The sequence below is a fragment of the Lonchura striata genome, chromosome 20 (genome assembly GCF_046129695.1).
Source record: "Lonchura striata isolate bLonStr1 chromosome 20, bLonStr1.mat, whole genome shotgun sequence".
NCBI lineage: Eukaryota > Metazoa > Chordata > Aves > Passeriformes > Estrildidae > Lonchura > Lonchura striata.
The window spans coordinates 5,577,429-5,597,508 of NC_134622.1; the positions used below are offsets into that span (position 1 = coordinate 5,577,429).

At 47.5% G+C, this 20,080-nt stretch overlaps 2 protein-coding genes across 5 annotated transcripts in view; both read left to right on the top strand.

The window, feature by feature from the left end:
- On the top strand, positions 1–10,691 carry PRKRIP1 (PRKR interacting protein 1). Of its 2 annotated transcripts, XM_021551017.2 has the most exons (6): positions 1–154; positions 1,330–1,408; positions 2,808–2,908; positions 3,665–3,750; positions 5,410–5,477; positions 7,733–10,691. In XM_021551017.2, the coding sequence occupies exons 1-6, from the start codon at positions 35–37 to the stop codon at positions 7,846–7,848; spliced, it is 570 nt and encodes a 189-aa protein (XP_021406692.1). In that variant the 5' UTR covers positions 1–34; the 3' UTR covers positions 7,849–10,691. The 2 variants fall into 2 exon arrangements, with proteins under 2 accessions (XP_021406692.1, XP_077643620.1); XM_077787494.1 differs by lacking the exons at positions 5,410–5,477; positions 7,733–10,691 and adding an exon at positions 4,756–5,345.
- The window catches only part of ORAI2 (ORAI calcium release-activated calcium modulator 2), a 16,514-nt gene continuing 6,955 nt past the window's right edge, over positions 10,522–20,080 (top strand). Inside the window, exons 1-3 of one of the 3 annotated variants that reach the window (XM_021551015.3) lie at positions 10,522–10,631; positions 12,936–12,981; positions 15,835–16,075. In XM_021551015.3, the coding sequence (XP_021406690.1) occupies positions 15,848–16,075 (228 nt within the window). In that variant the 5' untranslated portion in view covers positions 10,522–10,631; positions 12,936–12,981; positions 15,835–15,847. The other 2 variants (XM_021551014.3, XM_021551016.3) reach the window with 2 other exon arrangements.

Here is a 20,080-nt window from a genome sequence, read left to right on the forward strand (position 1 = left end):
CGTCACGGGGGCGGGGCGCGGCCAGGGCCGGAACATGGCGGCGCCCTCGGCCCCGCGGCCGCCCCGGCCCCGCAAGGAGCCGCAGCCGCTCGTCATCCCCAGGAGCGCGGCCGAGGAGCAGCGCCTCCGCCTCGAGCGCCTCATGAGGAACCCGGTGAGGGCACCCGCCGGGGCACGGCCCGGGGAGGCGGGAGAGGGAAGCCAAGACCCCCCTACCCCGGGGTCCGTGAGGGGAGAGGGACACCGAGACCCCTACCCCGCCCCCTGGGTCTGTGAGGGCAGAGGGACACGCTTCTTGCCGAGCCCCCCGCCCTCGGTGTCTGTGAGGTGAGAGGGACACTGAGACCCCCTCGGTGTCTGTGAGGGGAGAAGGACGCCAAGACCCCCCACCTCTGGCTGTGTGAGAGAAGGGGGACTAGCACCCCCTTTCCCCTGCTCCGAGGTCCGTGAGGGACCAACCTCCCCTCCCTCCTCTCCGTGTCCGTGAGGGAAGAGGAACTGACACCCCTTCCCCGGGGTCTGTGAGGAGAAAGGACCAACCAACCCCCCCTTTTCCTTCGCGATTCCATGACGGGATCGACACACGCCCCCCTCTTCTTGCCGAGTCCCCAAGGGGAGAAGGACCGACCCCCACACACTGTATTGCTGTGAGGGGAGAAGGACCCGTCTTTTCTGGGATGCTGTGAGGAGAGATACGCTTCTCTGGGAACCCAGGGGCCCTTCAGTGCCCTGCACACTGGTCTTTCCTTTATCTACCGCTTTTAATGCGCGGGAGCATGACCCTGGTGCTCTAATTTGGTGTTTTGATCCTTTCCTGAGGAGGTTTTTGCCAGGAGGAGGCTCTCACACCCCACTCTGTGTGTGCTGGAGCAGGCTGAGACTTCCCTGCACTACGTTCTTCCCCTGACCTTGCACCATGTGTTCTCCCTCCCCTGCTCTCCCCTGTCCTCTAGTTCTGCCATGGAAGGCGCTCCAGCACCTTTCATAATTTCCCAGACTGGTACTGGAATTATACTCAGTTCCTTGGAGGTGCTGCCATGCTTCCTTCTAGCTCCCGTGCTGCAAAGAGGCACAGACACTCCTAATCCTCCTGGGCTTTGTTGACCTGCAGGCCTGAATGCGAGGGACAGAGAGGTTCCCTTCTGGTTCTCCTCTTCTGCCTGCTCCTAGTCCCTGTGCATGGAGAAATTGCTGCAGCTGTGCTTCTTCTGAGATCTGTCAGTTGGTGGAAGAGGCTGTTGTCAGACATATCCCGCCTTTCAACAATGTGTTAAAATTGCAGACTTTGCTCCTGGAAGATACTGATGGCTGCTTGGTTTGTTCTTGCAGGAAAAGACTGTACCAATTCCTGAAAAACTGAATGAATGGGCACCACGACCTCCCCCGGAGTTTGTCAGAGATGTCATGGGTAAAGATTCTGTTCTTCAGATAACTGGTGTCAGCCACAGTTAACTTAGAGGAATGTTAAGCAGGGAAGGACAGAGGTGGTTTTCTGCTGCTCATTTTACTGGAGAAAAGAGGTGTGAAATATGCTTTGAGAGTGGATTTTTCAAGTTTTATTTGGTTCTCTGGTTCCACTTTTCTGCTGGCTGTCAGAATGCAGAGGGAACAAAGCCTATGGCACTGCAGCACGTGGGCTGCCTGCAGTGCAATAAGCTGCTGCTCTGGTGATGACAAGTAAATGATGATGAGTAAATCTGTCCTCTCCATGGATCTGAGAGTGCTCTGGAAGATTGGCAGTGTGAAGTCCTTCTTTTGACTGCTTTGAGTGTGAATCTCAGGCTGTGAGAAGCAGGCACATGCAGCAGGTGTGACTGTGTGTGCTCAGGTAGGGAGCTGGCAGCTGTGCCAGGACCCTGACCCCCGTACTCTGTGTACACTTTACTTCTACCTGCAGGGATTAAATGTAGTAGCTGTGGTATAAACTGGCTGCATGTAGAAGTTCTGTCTTTCTTTGAGACCTCCATTCTTTCTAGAAGTTTACTTGTTCTTATTTCAGAATAATTGATCTTGGACTCAAGTTTTTATATGCTTCTGAATAAAACCTTCTTATTGGAATTCTCCCATGGCTTTTTCAAATAGCTTTGCTGTGCGCTTGAGTGAATTGTCTTGTTTTTCTGGGAGTACCTGACGTGCTGGGACTCTGTTGGTATCAAGAGCACCCCTGTTGCAGTCTCAGCTGCTGGGTTTTAATTAGGTGTCTTCTTTGAGGCTTGTATTCCTGTGCTTTCCCTTGAGAAAGGGCTTGGGAGACAGGGGGAGAGAGTGGAGCACAATGCTTAAAGCTCCTGCAAGGCTTCAGCATGCAGGCTGATGCCAGGAAGAGAGAGCTGTAGGGATTTAATTTATGAAGAAGCAGTTGAAAACTGTCAGTGGATCTGTCTTGCATGGGAAAGTACAATATCACCTCTTACCACCTTTCTGTTGACCTTAATTTTGTGTTTGAGAAATGCTGAAAATTAGAAGCAGCATCAGCAGGGTATTGTAGCCCACCTCTGCCTGTAAGAGACTGGGAAGTGCATTTCATCTCCAGTTCTGTGCCTGCCTTGATGTGCAGCTAGGGGTGGGCTCTCCAGGGGGGAAATTGTAGGACCTGCAGTGACCCAAAAGTTTGTAGGTTTGCAGCTCACTCTGGCTTTTGCTAGTGAGCTGAGTTTGAAGTGGTGACAACTCCATGTGCTGTTGGTAGATTTTCATCTGACAGTGCCCTTTCCTGTGTCCCATCCCTCAGCATCCAGCTGCAGTGATTTGTGAGCATCTGTTTGCCTCCTTTCCCAGCAGCTTTCCTGAACTCTTCCTTGTTGCAGGTTCCAGTGCTGGGGCTGGGAGTGGGGAGTTCCACGTGTACCGGCATCTCCGTCGGCGGGAGTACCAGAGGCAAGATTTCATGGATGCCATGGCTGAGAAGGTCAGAATAACTCTTTAGAACTCCCCCCTCCCCCAGCTGTTTGTTGTTCTTTGTGAATCTGTGTTTTCTTTGAAAGTCGTGTACAAATAATTCCGTTCTGAGCCACCCCGTGTCAGAGGAGTCTGTAGGAGTGTGCGATCCATGGTGTCTGTGTCAGTACTGAAACATTTGGTGCTTTGTGTCAGACGTGCTCCATCTCCTGTGTTCCCTGGGGTCCTAGCACACTGTAAGGCCTCATGGGAATGTGTGTGTTCTCAGGCTGACTTGAAAATACTTTAAAAGCTAGGAATCCCTGATAACACTGCCTTGCACAGGCAGAAACAAAGTGAGTGCCTGTGCACAGAGTTCAGATGTTTCTTTTAAGTCCTGACCGAGTAGAATGACCCCTCTTTTAGAAAACACTATTGATATACTCTCTCTTGGCCAAGATGAGTCCGTATGTTAATGTTTCTGTCTCCAATTATTCATTTGTTTTTACTGAAATGTTAATTAGGGCAGAAGCCCAACCTCCCTCATTTGCTCTGGTGAGGATTACTCCCTCAGGAGGTTTTAGTGTTTGGCTCAGGTTGCAGGTTAAAAATGCTGCCTGTACAGGAGCCATCCCTAGGAACGTGGCTTTGTATAAAGAAGCCAGACAAAATCTGGCAGAGCTCCCTTCTGTATTTTGCTAAAAGACTTCTCCCAAAAAGGACATGACTTTTAAATAAGTATTTTAATTTAGATTGTGACCAGAGTATGACATGTGATCAATTACAGCAAAGACTAGATGAGGAATTCCAGAAGAAACTGGAGAGGAATAAGATGGTTGCAGAAGAGCAAACAGCAAAACGCAGAAGGAAGCGGTAAGGGCAGATTTTTCCCAGGAGGCTTGACATGAAAACCCTAACTCCCTGTGCCTCATCTGTAGCTGCATGCTCTGGATAAACACTGTCATTCTCTGTCTGCATCTATCAGCTGGGAAGTCTGGCTGTGGAAATTAAATTTGTCAGTGTCAATATTTGGTTTCCAAAGGTAGCTGTAAACCTGACAGGCTTTGCTGGGGTGGTTTATTTTCTGTGCCATTGCTTGCAGGATAACTTTGGACTGGTTGTGCTGCTTTTGCTGACACTGTGGTTGGTCTTGACTGCAACATGCCTTGCTGCATGTTTGTTTTAACAGTGTCAGGAAAGGTTTGTGTCTATATCTGGCTTAAGTTTATGTCTGAATCATTTGATGCCAAGCAGTTTCAGTGCAAAACTGGGGGCTGCTTCATGGGTAGGCTGCTTCTGCCTACCCCATTGAAATGTCTGGCAGGCCAAGTCTAATAAGTTAGGTGGAAATACTAAAAAAATATTAAATCCATCTTCCCCTTAAATTTTAGACAAAACGAAACAGTTACAAGATTGATTCTCTCAAGAAATAGCCTGAGCATTGTAGTGCAGTGACACAAGCATTTAAATCCTATTCTCTGTGTCCAGCATAGGTTTCAGAAAAAGCAGAGAATCATGCCTCTGCTCTTTCCCAGGGTCTGACCCTGAGCAGTCTCTCCCTTGCTGCTTTGCATGCTGGCTGAGAGTTGCTGTGGAAAGGCCTGTGCAAAGTGGCTCACTGCCATGTTAACACAAAAGTGCACAACACAAACAGTGTTGCCATCTTAGTTTAATTTAATGTGGTCCAACAGATGGCCAGCAAGTCAGATCTGGCCTGCTGCCTCTTCCCTGGCTGAGATGGAGAACAACTGTTCCAACAGCAGATGCTGCCTAAACACCACCACCTCCTTGTCCCCTGCTATGCTCTAATGGTGTGGCTTTGCCCTGCAGGAGCCCCTCTAATTTCCCTCACCACCCTTCTCTGTCCTGACCCAACAGGTACAGTTCCTGGCTCTCTGTTTCAAGAGAATTCAGTTATGCTGTTGAGAGAGGAGCATGTGAATGCCAGGCTGCTCTGCCTGTATCTGCCATTAACTTGCCAGGTTGCCTTTGCTGGGCAAAGAGAGCTGGGTTGTATGAATTGAAATTCCCTCTTATCCCCAGTGCCACGCAGGGCCTGACATCCTTAGAAGGTACAGCCAAAGAGGAAGGTCAGAGCATACTGCACTATTTTTGTTTTCTTCAACTGAGGTATATATTACTGGTGTTTTCTTCCCCCAGTGTTCAGCTTCTGCAGTCTGTGTTTTAACACCATTTTCTCTTTATTAGCCTAGGTAGATAAAATGTGGGGGCAGTTTCATTTTAGTTCCATCTGTGTTCTTGGAGATTCTTGTGTATCATAATTCTGGTTGCAGTGGAGTCATGAAAGACTTTTCTATCTTGTTTCAGATTAATGGATTTTTAAAAAGTTTCTCTTGATCATGTGCTAGGTTTACTCTTGCTGAATTTTCAATTGAGGCCAAATTTAAATTGAATTTCTCTTCTGAAATCAGCTTTTCCAAGATGTCTGTAATATGTCCTTTATCAGTGTATGAATGTGCAGAAGCTTATAACATTTGATTTGCCAGAGAATCTTTCTTCTTTGCTTTATAGCCAGAAGTTAAAAGAGAAGAAACTGCAAGCTAAGAAAAATAAACTCGAACAAAAGAAGCAGGAAAAAGGTCAGTGAAATTTAGTTTACTTTTCTCAGGACTTGGTTCTGTTCCCTCATTGAAGCTTAGAAGGCTTTGTTCCACCCCCCATCCCAAGCATTCTCAATACATGGATTAAAGCCTGAGCCTTAAGCTTGTTATTTTAGCTGATGTTTCAAAATCCTCTTTGAAAGCCATCTATGTTGAGATTTAATCTTACAAATAACTTGGCTGTTTGTGAATATTTTCCATTTATTAGAGGGAATTTTGGACAGCAAACTCTGGAATCCGAGTTTGTGGATGTTTTGCCCCAGCTATTCTGATGAACTGCAGATTCAGAACCTCAGCTGCTCAGAAAGGCAGGATTGTTAAAGGCTGTGCTTTTTTAAAGTATATTTTGAATGTGTATGGGAAAACAGAAGGAAAAAATGCACAGCCTGGGCAGCAAGAAACTGAGTTATAATTTTGTGGACGGAACTATTTTATTTCATAGAAATAAAGGTGAAAAACCTGACTGCCTCTGTTCTGCAGCATTAATTTCTCTCTTGAAAATTAACGTTCAGCAATGTCAGTGTAACTGAGCAAACTTTTGCATACTTGTTGCTTCTTTTCAGTGAGTATATTTTGGCTTACTCTTTCAAATAGTGGTCTCTTGTGAATTAACACACAAATGATTAATCTTAAAGTTACAGTAGTTTCTGGTATTTCTGCTGGAACAGTGGCTTGTCTGACAGTTCTACCTTATTTGTGCTTTGCTTTTCAGAATTGGATCTGTTTCAGCTGAACCACTGCCAGCCTTCCATGTAAACATGGGAGGACAAATTGTTAGGTTAATTTTACTTGTGACAGCAAATGAATGTATCAGAGTGAATTGTTTGGGTGTTTTGTTTTAGTCTTTTTTTTTTTTTTTTTTTTTTAAGCTACTCATGTATGAATTGTAACTGGGAGGAGAATTTAAGTATGAGTCAACATTTGTTCGTTTTGAGTGAACAAACAGAATACCCATCCCTTAGGGAGTGGCTGGGAGAGAGGAGAGCTGATCAGGGACTGGCGCTGTGGTATGGGATTACCCTGTACCAGTTGTGGGGCTGGAGTGGTTTTGTTTGGCACAAGTTCCTGAAAGACAGAATCCAAACTCCCTGGTGTTTGTAACAGAGTTTGTAAAGAGTTTCTTAACTCTTTGCAGTCTATGGTTCTCTATGTAAAATAATAGTATCAGGGGAGAGAGAAGTCCCTCTTAGCCATTTTTACTCAACTGGCAATAGCCTTTTTTTTTTTAGTTTTGTGTGCCCTAGGTTGTAATCTGAGAGTTTTTTCGAATTGATTAAAGTGTATTTGTTGGATATAGCAGGCAAACATTTGTCTTCCTTTTTGAATGAATGAATCAAACCTCTGATTTTCCATTTTTCATCTTTGTTGTAGTAAAAACATTAGGAATAAAAGTTGGCACTGAGTGAGGTCAGCTGTTGAGGCTGCATTAATGAACGAACTCCCAACGAACGCTCAAAGTTCAGCACTTCACCACGCGGTGGCATCAGACCACCGAGCCTAAATCCCGCATGAACTGGTCAGGACACTGGGCCTGGGGAACAGGAGAGAGCAGGAAAATGGCTCTTGGCTTCAGGTCCCACTTTATGCCATACCTCATTTTTATTATCGGGTATTTAATTTCTAGTAGATGTTTTCTGGTTTTTTAACAGACTTCACCAAGTTCTCTGTGACCCTTGTTAAACTTAGGCATATCTTACTGAGTTCCTGTACTGACAGTATAGCAAACAGTCTGTAAAAGTTTATGACACCTCATGGAGTTTCTGTGAACTTGGATAGGTTGTAGGAATATACTGAGTCTTGCCTGTGGCTTCCCAGTGCTCTTCAAAATTCAGCCCAGTCTGCAGAGGTGAGATTGGAATGAGATAATCTATCACCTCAGTGTTTGACTGTCTCTGTTAGAAACAAATAATGTTCCAGAGGAGGTGGAGTTGTTTAATGATGGACTTGTAATGCTGCGGTAAGGGAATTCCCCAAGGGAGAATTTGATATTCTGAGCTCCTCATCACTCGGTAGAATTAATGGAACCTGATTGGTGTTCCCTGAGTATCTGGGTCTGCTTAGTTGTGAGATGCTTAACAAGGAAGACACAGGGGAACGTGCTACCCATCCGTAGCACGTAATTAGCCTGACCTAATCCACATTTGCTGAAGCACCTGAGAGTGTTTTGCTGAGAAATGCTTGACAAGGAAGGCAGGTGGGAACACCTCATCCATTCATCCTGTCTTTGTTTGTAGAACCTGGGCAATCCCAAGAGCAAGGCAGCAGTGAGGATGACGAAGAGGACAGCAAGGAGGAGGAAGAGAAGGAAGATGATGCTGAAGAGCCAAGTTTTGTGATGGGAAGAGGATGAGGCCTTCCAGGGACAGCTGGAAACACTGTTCATTGCTTTATATTCAGGAGCATGAAAGTCTTTCATCTCAGCCAAGCAGAACCCATTGGCGTACGTTACATCTGCTTAACGGGGCATGGCCTTCACGTCACAGGCCTGAGAGAAAATGATAGAGAAATGCCAAATAAGAGATTTTTTTTCTTAATTGCTTGTATAACTGCTGTGCAGTCTGCTCTAAGTTTGCTCTAAAGAGTCAGCCATAAGTCTCTATGACCCTAGAGTTCTTTCTAAAATGGCCCAGAGTGTTTTTCTGTCTGAAAGCTAAAACATAACTATTACCATTTAAGGGGAATATTACTGTGAAGGCTACGTATTCTACTTATCTTGAAGCTAAGGTAGCAGTGGGATACATTAATCTAGGGGAAGAGTTTAACCTGAAGTAGAAAAGTGGTCTGTAGCCAGACTCTCCTGCACTGTGAGTGTTCTGCGTTTGGGGTTTTGTATGGGGTCATCTCTAACCCAAAGAAATCAGTTTATGTTGCTAGACAAGTTCTATAGATTTTTAATCTGGATCCCTTTTTTAATGCTAAAACTTTCCCTATTGATTTTCTTCCATGTTTTCTAAATTAATAAAAGGGATGTGTTGGATTGTTCTGTCTTCTATTTTTCTTTTTGGAAGAGGATTTCAGTAAAATAAAGAGATGCTGCAGTGCTGCAGGAAGGGACAAAGAGATCAAGTGATGTGGTACACGAAAATATGGAAAAAGGTGTTAGCTGCATGTCACTTACTTTTTGCTTTTGAATTGGAACAATACCTTTTCCCAAAGATTGTGTGTAAAGCCTCCAAACTCTGTGGCAGAAAGGCTTGGAATGGAATCATTTTGCTTGTGCTCAGCTTCCTGTGATGACACCTGCCTTTCTCTCTGCTTGAGCGCTCTGCTTTGCACCTTGGATTCCCCAGTAGGAATCATAACATCCCTCTATATATTTACTTATTGGTGCTTAAAGCATATGCAGTGGTGGTTTTACTTGTAACTCTGGTTTTTGTCTCTTCAATGTATCTTTAATTAGAAGTGCCTGCTGGCTTTCAGACATGCTCTTCCCAGAGCCTTGCATCCAGAATGTGGTGCTACTTCTTCTCAAGCCTCGGTTAGTGCCAAATTATTTTAAGCAAAAACAGCAAAAAGGGAGAATCTCTTTTTAGATTTTGCCTTTGTTGAATATTGCTGCCAGAAATCCTGCATTTTGTTTGAGCTGGCTTTATGTAATGGCTTCTCCATGGTATTACCATGGTGGCTGGGAAGCAGATGTGACCAAGTGCAAGTGATGTTTGTGTTTAGTTCCCCTGTATATATCTAAGGGCTTTAGAGCTGGATAACTTCTGACCTGCCTTGTCCATATGCCTGCTGCCCACCCCATTAGGGATCTGCATGGAACTGTTTTCTGCTCAATCTCCACGGGGCCAGGTGCTGCCAGTTGTGGCAGCGTTTCATTCAGATGCAGGATCCATTTTCCCTGTGTGAGATTAGCATTGCTTCACATGAATCCCCCTTAGGGCAGGCAAACCCTGTCGATACTGTGTTGTAGGATGAGCCACAAAAATGTGAGGGTTTTTTATGGGCACAGAAGAACTGAGAGTCTCACAAATCTTTAGATGTTCTGCCTCTGAGCTGGTCAGGCCTTTGAGCTGAGTGAGTGCTGCTTGCATTAAGCAGAGCAGATGCTGCTGAGTGAGGACGTGCTTCCCTCAGCCATGAGGAAGGTGAACTCGAGTTTGTCTTGGTGATTGAACAAATTCAGGTTGTGTGGCCTCATCCTGCCTCCCTAAGATGCCCACGCTGAATTATTCATGCTGTGTTTTCCGGGAATGCTGAGTTTGAAATCCATAAACAGCAAAGAGAGCATGTTGGTGAAGGTGGCATCTGCCTCGCGCTCTGTCTCGCCGGGGTGGCTGAGTGTAGCAGTAGGAACTGCATTTGGTAGGTGTAGCTGTGAATTCCCATAAACACTCTGTTGTGGTTGTTCGTGGCAGTACGAGCTCGTTGAGAATACAAAGCACTTCAAAGGCAGGTTTCAAGGGATGTTTCTTCATTTAGAATAAAATGCAAATACTATGTGACCTCAAAACGGGGAAAACCTCATCCATGGAGTAGAAAAGGGGAAGTGCTCCTGTGCATAGTGAAATCAGGAACAACTCTACAACTGATTGCTATTCCAAGTAGGGCACCAAGAAATCAGTAATAACTTACAGGCTTGAAACAGCCAAGGAGTTTGACCTGCTTACACTAAATTCGTGCTCTGAGCTCTTTTCTAGAGGAGTCCCTCTCCTTTCTCTAATGGAGATTAACCCTCAAGGGCTAAAGTTGATCTGTATATGTGTTTGTGCAAATGTGGGCGCCTAAGAGACAGCAGTGTTTGTGCTGAAACCGAGCAGGGGTATTCCTGCTCTCAGAGGTGAAAAGCACACTCAGGATTACATGTATCTGTCTCTTTATTCGGTTTTTAAGCATTGTTTTCCTTTGTTCCCTCCCCCAGGCGGAATTCAGGAAGATGGGATTACCCTGTTATAAAGCTGACCCATTGTGCTGCCTTTCAGCATTTTCTTTATCTCATTTCCAGGGAAGGAACTCCCTCTCTTTCCCATAAGGCTGTCCCTATCCTTTTGATGGGTTTATACAGGATTTCCTGCTGAGTCAATAGCGGAGGAGAGCAGGGAGATAGCAGTCGGGATTCGCAGGGAGCCTGTGCTCAGCCGGAGGAGGTTCAGCCCGGCGGAGGCAGAGCAGCGCTGCCTTTTGACTTATGTAAGTGGCGACTTTTTGCTGTATAACTAATAATTGTAATAAAAGCACATTTGCATCCCATTGCACCTTCTCTGTGGCAAGATTTAGAGATAACGCAAGGTCCAGACCCACTAACGTCTTTACCGGTGGGTGGGTTTCAGCCTCACTGCGACTTCAGAGACCTGCAGACATTTTTTTTCCCCTACAGCTGCATGCTCACAGCGGGGACCCCCGAGCGCTGCGGAAACGCTCCGTGCCGGGGGGATGCCCTTTCCGTGCAAGCGCTGAGTGCATCCCCGTTTCGTGAGACCGCCGGGCGCCCACGGGGCTCGCGGGGGGCTCGCGCGGCCCCGGTTCCCGGGAGGGGCGGGGGGCGCCGGGGCGGGGGTCGCGTCCCCAGGCCCCGCCCCCGCGGCGGAGGGGGCGTGGCCTGCCCGACGCGGGCCAATGAGCGCGCGGTCACGTGCGGGGGCGTGGCGGCGCTGCCCCCCGTTTCCTGCGGGTCACGTGGCCGGTGCCCCCGCGTTGCCGTGGCAGCGGCGGAGGCGGCTCTGGCTCCGGTTCCCGCTCCGATCCCGATCCCGCTCCTCTCCCGGGGCTCCCGGCACAGCAGCGCGGTGAGACACGGCCCGCCCGCAGGGGGCTCATCCCCAGCGGGGCCCGCGCTCCGGGGCAGTGGGCGGCTTCCCCTCAGGCGTGTTCGGGCAGTGGCGGGCTCGTCCTGCAGAGGTGGGAGCAGCTCCTGCCCGCGGGGCTCCGGGAGGAGGGGGGCTCGTCCTGCCCGCGGTGCTGAGGGACTTGGTTTTACCCTGCCTGAGCAGGGATTCCCCTGCCCGGGGCGGTGTGGGGGGGACGCGCCTCGTCCTGCCCGGCCGGGGAGAATCCCGTGCCGGGATGGTGGCGGGGGGATGTGCGCCTCGTCCTGCTTAGCTGGGGCAGTCCTGCTCCTGGAGGGACGGGGTGAATGGGGAGGGTCCGCCCTGGGGTCCCGTCCTGTCCGGCGGTGCTTCCGAGGTGCCGTGGGATGCGGAAGGCAGGCCAGCTCCCGCGGGATGTGTCCGGACAGGGATGCTCTCGGTGGAGTGTCATAGGGGAGACACCTCCAGCATACGGTGCAGGAAAGACCCTGGCCCAGGCTGCTTTTGGAAGACGGGATCGAGCGGTTGGGTCCCATCCTGCCTGATCCTTGGGATGCTGGATCAGGATGCGCTGGTAGGAGGTTGTGTCCTGCCTAGGGAAGATCCTCTGTCCAGGTTGTCTTTAGAGGGAAAGGTCCTCGCTGGGAGTGGGACTCATCCTGCCTTGAGGGATCCCCTGTCTAAGGCTGCTGTTGGAGGGGACATCCTCGCAATGTGGGATCGCCTCCTGCCCAGGGTGTGCTGAGGATGGCTGGGGACAAGGGTCCCTGTGTGGAGGATCCCAGCTGTGGCAGTGGACCAGGGGTCACATCCTGCCTGGGAGGTGATCCCCCGCTGCCACAAGGGTGGTCACAGCTGTGGGGTGTTCGCACCCTGCCTGGGTACTCTGGCACCCCAGGAGGGCTGCTTGGAGGAGTCCCAAGCCAGAAGAGAACATAGGAAGTAGTTTCCCATGGTAAAAACATGGCAAAAAGCTTGAGCTCATCCGAACTAACAGCGATTGGGATTTGGCTTAGCCATGGCCTATTAGACAGGAAAGAAAGGGACTGGCACAAACCCACAGATCAGTCTAGGGGTGTGGGGCAGAAACCTGGCACTGAGGAGGGGGCTGGCATCCCGACACCAGGCAGAGGAGCTGCCAGTGCTGCAGAGACAGCGCTCTGGGGTTGAGCACGGCAGTGGGAGGGGGACCCGCTCCGCTCGGCTCCGGCGGTGTCGGCTTCATTCCCAGCTGTGGAGAAATCCCCACACGTGCACTGAGATGGGAGGAGGCAAAGGCTTTCGCTTTTCCAAAGGACAGCACTTGGCAGCTTAAGAAAATCCACATAAGGGAGCAATCACAGAGAGCTTTCTGTCTCCCAGTGCGAGATGAAGTGGGGTCAGATGCGGTGGTGCAGTGGAAGTGAGTGAAGACACAGCTGGATGGACTTTGCCAGGGCTGCCTCAGGAAAAGGTCTCCTGGAGAATTCCTCATTCCCCAGAATTCAGCAGCCCTATGCAGTCGAATCTTGTAGTATATTCAGTTCTGTAAGAACAACTATCCTAAACCTTTAACTTGGCAAGGCAGGAAGGTGAAATCTCTAGAATAAGCCTCCCCTGATGATGATGACAGGCTGAAAAGTATTTCCAGGGTAAAACTGCTCCAGCAACAGCACATGTAAAATGCTTCTTTGGTCTTGTGTTTCAGCCCTTGGAGCCTTCCACCCCGTCCCTCCATGTCCATAGCCAGCAAGGTGAGTCTGACTTCCTGGCACTGCTTGTTTGGGTTTCATTTGTGTTTATGGATTTCATTCTGAAGCTGTTTACTTATTTGAGAACATCTCTTGAGCTGCTCCAGAGCAAAAATTCAGCCTTGTGGTATTTTTAGCTTATTTTTCTAAGGGAAGAAGCCGATGTGATTGGGTTCTCTTGCCCTCTCCCTGTAACCTCTGAATTCATTTGTCTTTTAATGGAATTTGTTCCAGGGGTCAAAGTTCCCTACATAGAAAGTTTCTAAGTATTTTATGAAATTAAATGGCAGAGTAGAGGCCATCACTGTCCCAGCTGGGGACAAAGGGAGTGAATTCACTCCACGCTATACGTTGCAGGATCCACACAGGATGTTGTCACAGGAAACAGCTTCATAATTGTGCTGCTCACAGATTGTTTCTTCCTCCAGTCCTCCCAGGAGGCTTTTTTATTCTGTAAAATAGGTGATTCTTGCCTGTTCTGGAAACACGCATCAAGCAGGAAGGTTTGTCCCTGTTATTGTTTCTCTTCTTGTTTTTATTATGGCATGAATATTCTAATGGGCCTTTCTTTTTTTGTTTATTTGTTTGGGTTTTTTTTTTGTTGTTACTTTAAAATATTTTGAAAATTCCTGGGCAGGTCAAAAGCCTTCCTGGAGTGTTCCAGGGGTTGTAATAATGGCCTTGTCAAAACCTACCCAGGAATCATCCTGTGCTGCCATCCTTGTTATGTCTGAGGAGGCTGGAACCTGAAAGCCCCCCCATGTTCAGGAGGGACAATCTTGGACCTGCAGTGCTTTATTTGCTATTCTTTGTTATTGTGCCTGAAACAAGTTCCTTCCCTTTTAGTAACAGCATTCAGAGTTGTGCGCAGTTGATGTCCTTTTGATGTTTGCTACTACTCCAGGTCCCCAGCACTCATGACTTTATTAGCTGTCCCCATGTGGCCCCGGTTCTCGGGGACTTGAGGGGACACAGGTGGGCTGAAAGGTGCTTGTGACCTTGAGACGTGGTGCTGGGACTAATTATTGCCACACCAGGTGTGATTCTGGGCAGCATCTCCTCCTCCTGGGAGCTGGTCAGTGTTTTGCAGCCAGAAGGTGCAGCTCTGGTGCTTCTGTCTGCCACCACCACAGTGCTCAGTGAGTGAGGGGATTAAACAAGAAATCGTGGTTTCCATTCTTTGGGAGGCAGATTTAGTTTCAGATGTCTGTCAGAGTCGAGACATTTTTGCAGAAAACATTCCAAGGATGTTGTCCCGTGTCTGAGGATCACCTGAGCCATTTGGCAGCAGCCTGGGGCATGGTGCTGTAAGCTTCCACTACCTCAAGTACTCTTGCTGCTTTCATTTATTTCTCAGTGTAATCCCTTAAATTTGAATATAATGGAATTTCCTGGAAGCACTTTGCTTTCCCCCTTGGAATTGCCTTTTCCTTGCTCTCTGCTCAGAGCCACTGGTGGAAGTAAGGGAACAGGATTTTTGGTCAAATGTGCTGATAAATGGAGTGGGAGCAGCTCAGGAAATTTAACTTCCCACTGCAAAAGCTTGGGAAGTTAATTTGTTAACCCTACACAGCGTTCAGCTCTGATTTTTAGGGGAGAACTGTGCCCATCTAAACTGAGCTTTGATGAACAGTGGTTGAACTGAGAAAAACTGCTGTGCTGTTTTGAAAGTAAACCAGGGAATACATTAACCCCCACACAAATACCTTGAGACAGGCTTCAGGTCGGAGTTACAATTTAATAGAAAGCTTACAGTAGATGGAATTATACAGAAAAACTGGTTTAAACCCACAAAGTCAGAGTACAACCTGGCCGGTGTCGGGCAGGGTGGTGGTTGCAGTCTGATTAAGCAGTGGTTGCGGTGATGGTTGCAGTCCTCTCAAAAGCACTGGTCCTACGGATGGTCTGGTTCTGTTGTGGAAGTTCGGCTTCTCCCCTGGCTGGCCAGTGGTGGTGTTCATGTCCCCAGATTCCATGCCCAGATTCCATACGGTCAGATTCAGGCAGGAAGGCTCAGCACCTCCCCCAGAGCGAGGAATTTCACAATGGAATGATGTGGTGCTGTGAGTCACGGGATATTCTGGGGAGTCCTTTATGGCCATTGCAGCTGCCCATTAGTGCCCTTGAGCCATTATGGCCCATTGGCAGGGATGATCCCCCGGGCTGGGTGTAGCTATCACGGCTGAGTTAAGCAATTTGTGAAGACAATGAAACACCACCCTGCCATGCAGGGTTTGCCTCTTTCCCTTATCTAACACCCAGCTCGCAGCCTGGGGGGTCGGGTGTGCACCGTGCAGCTCCTGCAAGCGGCCATTAACAGTTCATCAGGAATGATGTAGTTGGGAGTAAAGTACTCAGTTTGGTTATACCCCACATTGTAACCCAGGAGGAAAGGTTTTCAAGGAAGGAGCAAAAAGTGACTCTCTCAACTGGTGTTTGATACTCTAAGGAGGTGCGTTTGGAGCCAGTCTGTGATGCACTGGGAAATGAACTGTCAAATCAAAACAAAGATAAGATGGGGGTGACGTGTATTTATGTAAACTAATTTTTTATGAGCGAGGAGGAATTAAAGGGCAAAGTTGAGGTGCCTGCTCTGAAATGAAAACTCAGGTGGTGTGCAGCCTTCCTGAATTCCTGCTGGAATAGTTCCCGGGTGTACCTTTGTAATCTTTCCTAGTTCTCGTTGTCATTTTTGGCAATTCTGGATGGTCCTTTCTCAGTTCTGCGTTCCAAGTGTGATTTGGTCCATCATTTTCCACTGACCAAGGGCAACTTTGTTCAACTGCAGCTTTTCCTGTAGTTAATGCTCATCCTGTCCACCACCCCCTCTTGAACATGACTGTTTTGTTCCCTCAGCATTTCTCTCATAATGAGTTCTGAATTAAACGTCCCGGTGGATCCTTCCACTCCTGCTTGCTGCTCTGAGCCTGGCACAAAGGGCATGGATTATCGGGACTGGGTCCGGCGCAGCTACCTGGAATTGGTCACATCCAACCACCATTCCGTGCAAGCCCTTTCCTGGAGAAAGTTGTACCTGAGCCGGGCCAAACTGAAAGCCTCCAGCAGAACCTCTGCTCTGCTCTCTGGATTTGCAATGGTAATAATGTGTTTTATAGCTTTTTGAATTGTGAAGGGTTTGGGGTTGCCTCAAATGAACTATTAATCTGTGTTTTCCTCCTGGGAAGAAGCAGGGGGTTGTTTCCTGAAGAGACAGGAGGCATCTGCCTGGGGGCTCCTGTTTGGCTGCTGCTGCAAAGTTTGAGGCTGGCTCTCTCACTGCAGCAGGGATACATGAGCTGTCTAACAGCCAACCCACACACTCCCAAGCCAGCCCTTTAAAAATACTAATCCCCTACCTGCAAGTGATCCAAAGGACTCCAGCAGCATTGCTAAACAATCCAGGACCTCCTTTGGCCCCGAGGCTCTCCGGTGCTGGCTGTCCTCATGCGAGGCTGCTCTTGGGTGTGGAGCACTTTCAGGCCCCTGTGGTTGCTGTGGTCCTGAACGTTATTTTAATTTCTCTGTGTGTTTTCTCAGGTCACAGTGTCTAAAATAAGGTGGAGGTTGGGTCACAGCCTGCCAAAGTGAAGTTTGCATAGCGTGATCAGGGAGATCGTGTTCTACCACTGAGGTGTGAGAAGAGGCCCTGAGCCTCAGACCTGGTGTCAGAGCGCTCTGCAGCCTGCAGGGAGCCAAACCTGGTGTATTTTTGTCAGTGCTGCCTATTGGAAGTAATCCCTGGTGCTTGCTTTCCACTGTGCAGCACTTGGGTGTTATTTGGAAGTGATTTGCATAGGTCAGAGCCATGTCGGGGCTGAGCAAATAAAACTGGGACAGTCGGTGGTCCAGTGCTCAGGCCTGAGCTGTGTATTAAAACACCACCATGCTGTGTCAGTGTGAGCCCCTTTATCTCCCCTCAGTTTTTGCTTACTGGGAGTATTGAAACCAGTCTGGGGGAGGTTTCCTGTTCAGGAAGTGGGCAGGCCTGGCTGTTCCTGAGGTCTGTGTGCAGAGGGGCAGAGGGCAGCGCCTGGGTGGCGTGGGACATGATGTGAAAATGTTTGATTCCGCAGCTCAGAAGCTGGGAGGAAAAGACAGAGTTCAGGAGCTTTCCAGATTGCCTTTCTTGTTTCATTTTATCTTTTTCTGCTGCTTTCTCCTCCCCCAGCCCCCCAGACCATGAATCATCCATAACATTACAACAGCCTGGGATGATGAAGCTGGTCACCCAAAGTGAAGCTGGGAAGCTTCGGGTGGGGGTTTCAGTGGGAGCAGGCTGCAGTGGAGACAGGCTGCTCAATTGCTTTGTCATTGCTCTCCACTCACTGGCTGTGTGCAAAAGATGCTCTTAAAAGCTTTCCACAAGGTCTGTGTTGGTTTGTAACCAACTTGTGTGCTGCAGGGGCAGAAAGTCCCTCTTTTGGAGAAAGCTGGGTGCTCTTCTGTAGATTTCTCTCATGCAGGAGTTTTCTTACTCTAAAAAGCCTCTGATGTGCATGGCCTGAGTGCCTCTGGAATTCTGTTGTGACTGTTGTCTTCAACAATTACTAAATTAACATTTTGTATTGTTGGGTACTGCTCCATCAGTGTGGTCCCACAAGGTATCCCTGCTGGGGTGTGCTGTCACTGGCACCACTGGGATTCAGGGGCTTGCAGCCCACCCACACTGCAGGGCTGAACCACATCTCTGAAAACAAATCACGCTTTCTCAACTCTTACAGCAGAAAGTTACTGAAAGTGCTTGGCAAACACACAAAATTAACCACTGGTTTTACATTTTCTTTGAACTCTTTAAAGTGCAGTTGAATATACACAGGTATAAGTAGTGTTAATTATGCTCACCAGCCTAATGTAAGAAATAGACCCAAAATCAGTAACTAAGAAATAAAATCTCTTACAATAAGAAATTCTCTTTGTTAGCAAGCTTTTTCCCCAGCTGATTGGAAAGCTGAGGTGTTTGTTCCTCCTGGGTTATTTCTCCACAGATACGCAGGAGTTTAGTACAAGGATGTTTACTCTCTAATAAGAGCACCTCTTTGGCTATTGATGAAAGAAGAGAAGTTATTTAGAGATAAATATGTGTAGACGTGGCACTTAGGGACATGGATTAGTGGTGGATTTGGCAGTGCTGGTGTAATGGCTGGATTCCGTGATCTTAAAGGTGTTTTCCAGTCTGAACGATTCTATTAAACAGTTTCCCCAAAGCCTCGAGTGCATTTGACTATGTAAACAAATGTCATCCAGGGCTTGACTATTGCTTTATTTACTTCCCTGTCGGTGTGTTTGATGCAAGCTAGCTCCATATTGGCTGAAATTATTGTGAGCTGATGGATATTTAATCAACAGGCCGTGGCTCTGATCCAGCTCCTTCTGGACAGGCTGCAGAATAATGCAAACCTTCCTCGTTAACCATCTCTGGTATTTCTGGCAGAGCTCTGGGACAGGTCAGGAGGATGTGGGTCATTCCACTGCCAGGTCTGCCTGGAGGTGGGCAGTAGGGCAGCTGCATCTGCCCCAAGGAGGCTGTAAATAAAGGAAATTTAGAGGGAGCTTATGAAACCTCCTTAATAATTTTCCTGATGGAAATAAGAGCTGTTACTGCTAATCCATCTTCTCAATACTTACCCAATTGCTATGGGATATGCGTTTGATTTAAAAAAAAAAAAAAAAAAACCAAAACAAAAACCCTGACAGATCTACTGGAGTGGTTGTTTTTACAGTCTGCCAAACCATCTGTGTGAATGTGTCATGGTTTATGTTAAGCCATTTGTCATCCTTTTGCTTGATATTATCTGTCTTGGTCTAAATTTCTCAAAATGAAGAACATCCTTGTTGTGGACAGTCTGAGCTATACTGGTCTAAACCCCACCATCATTTAATGTAATTTAACTACAGTTTAATTCTAAAATGTTGTGAGCCCTTGATCCTGTAATTCTGGAGTTAACTGGGTTATTCTTAAGCTTAAAATTAAGCCTGTGCTGAAATACTCTATGGCTTGGCAGAGAGCTCAGCCTTGCAAAGTTGCTTCTGGGAAGAGGTTAAAATAAAGGGGGCTATTACATGGAAGAGTATAATTGTATCAAACATGACATATTAATAGTTTTACAGGCTAGACAGCTTATTTAATGATTTTTAAATGGGTTATGTCAGCTTGTCCTCTTTCTCTTATCCCGGTCAGGGAATGACATGACAGCCTGTGCTGGGTAAAGCAGTAAGAGCTCACTCACCTTTTCAGTACTTGTTTGGGTTAAATGAACTGTTTTTCTGCCTTGCTACCCAATCTGGATTGTTGGTGTTTTTCCCTGAAATACCTCTTACTGAGCCATCAGTCGGTGTTAAAAATTCATCACATTGCACAGCTGAAGCTCGCCCTGGGGAATAGGTTAGTCTGGGAGGAAACATCCAATTAGCTGAAAAATGCTGCTCATGTGAAGGATAACAAGCAGAAATTGATATGTTGACATCACCCAGGCTTTCAGCTTTAATATAAAGCTATAAATTGGACATGCAGGTACAATTCCCATTCAGCTGTGTCTCTGGGTATTACAGCACCCCATAATGAACAATGTACCTGCAGGTTTTCCTGGCTGATGGGGCGTGACTGGCAACCACAGTGCTGTACAAATTCATTGTACAGTGAAGCAGAGAATAAGTCTGATCTCCTCCCTCTCAAATCAATATAAGGGGAGCTGCAATGAGAACAAACACAAGGCAACGTGAAACTATTCTGTTTAAAATGACCTTGCAATTGATAGTGAAGCTAGCCCTGTGTTAGGATTTTCTCTGCTATACAACAAGAACTGCTGTTCTCTTTACTACTGTAAACTGCAACCAGGAGCTGATAAAAACAAACAAAGGTAAAATCCTGAACAGAAGGATCAGAACACAAGGCTGGGAATGCCCAAGTACTGTCACAGTAATTTTGGTGTCTTTAATGTCTGAAATAGTTGATGTAGCTATAAAATCCAGACTTGTAGAGATTGACCATTTTCCACACATGTTATATCTTGCTTGCTGGTAAATGTGTCCAGACTTGACTGTGTTCTGATGGGTTTTAGAGCAAATGTAGGTAAGGCAGCAGTCATGCCAGCTGGTTTCCATC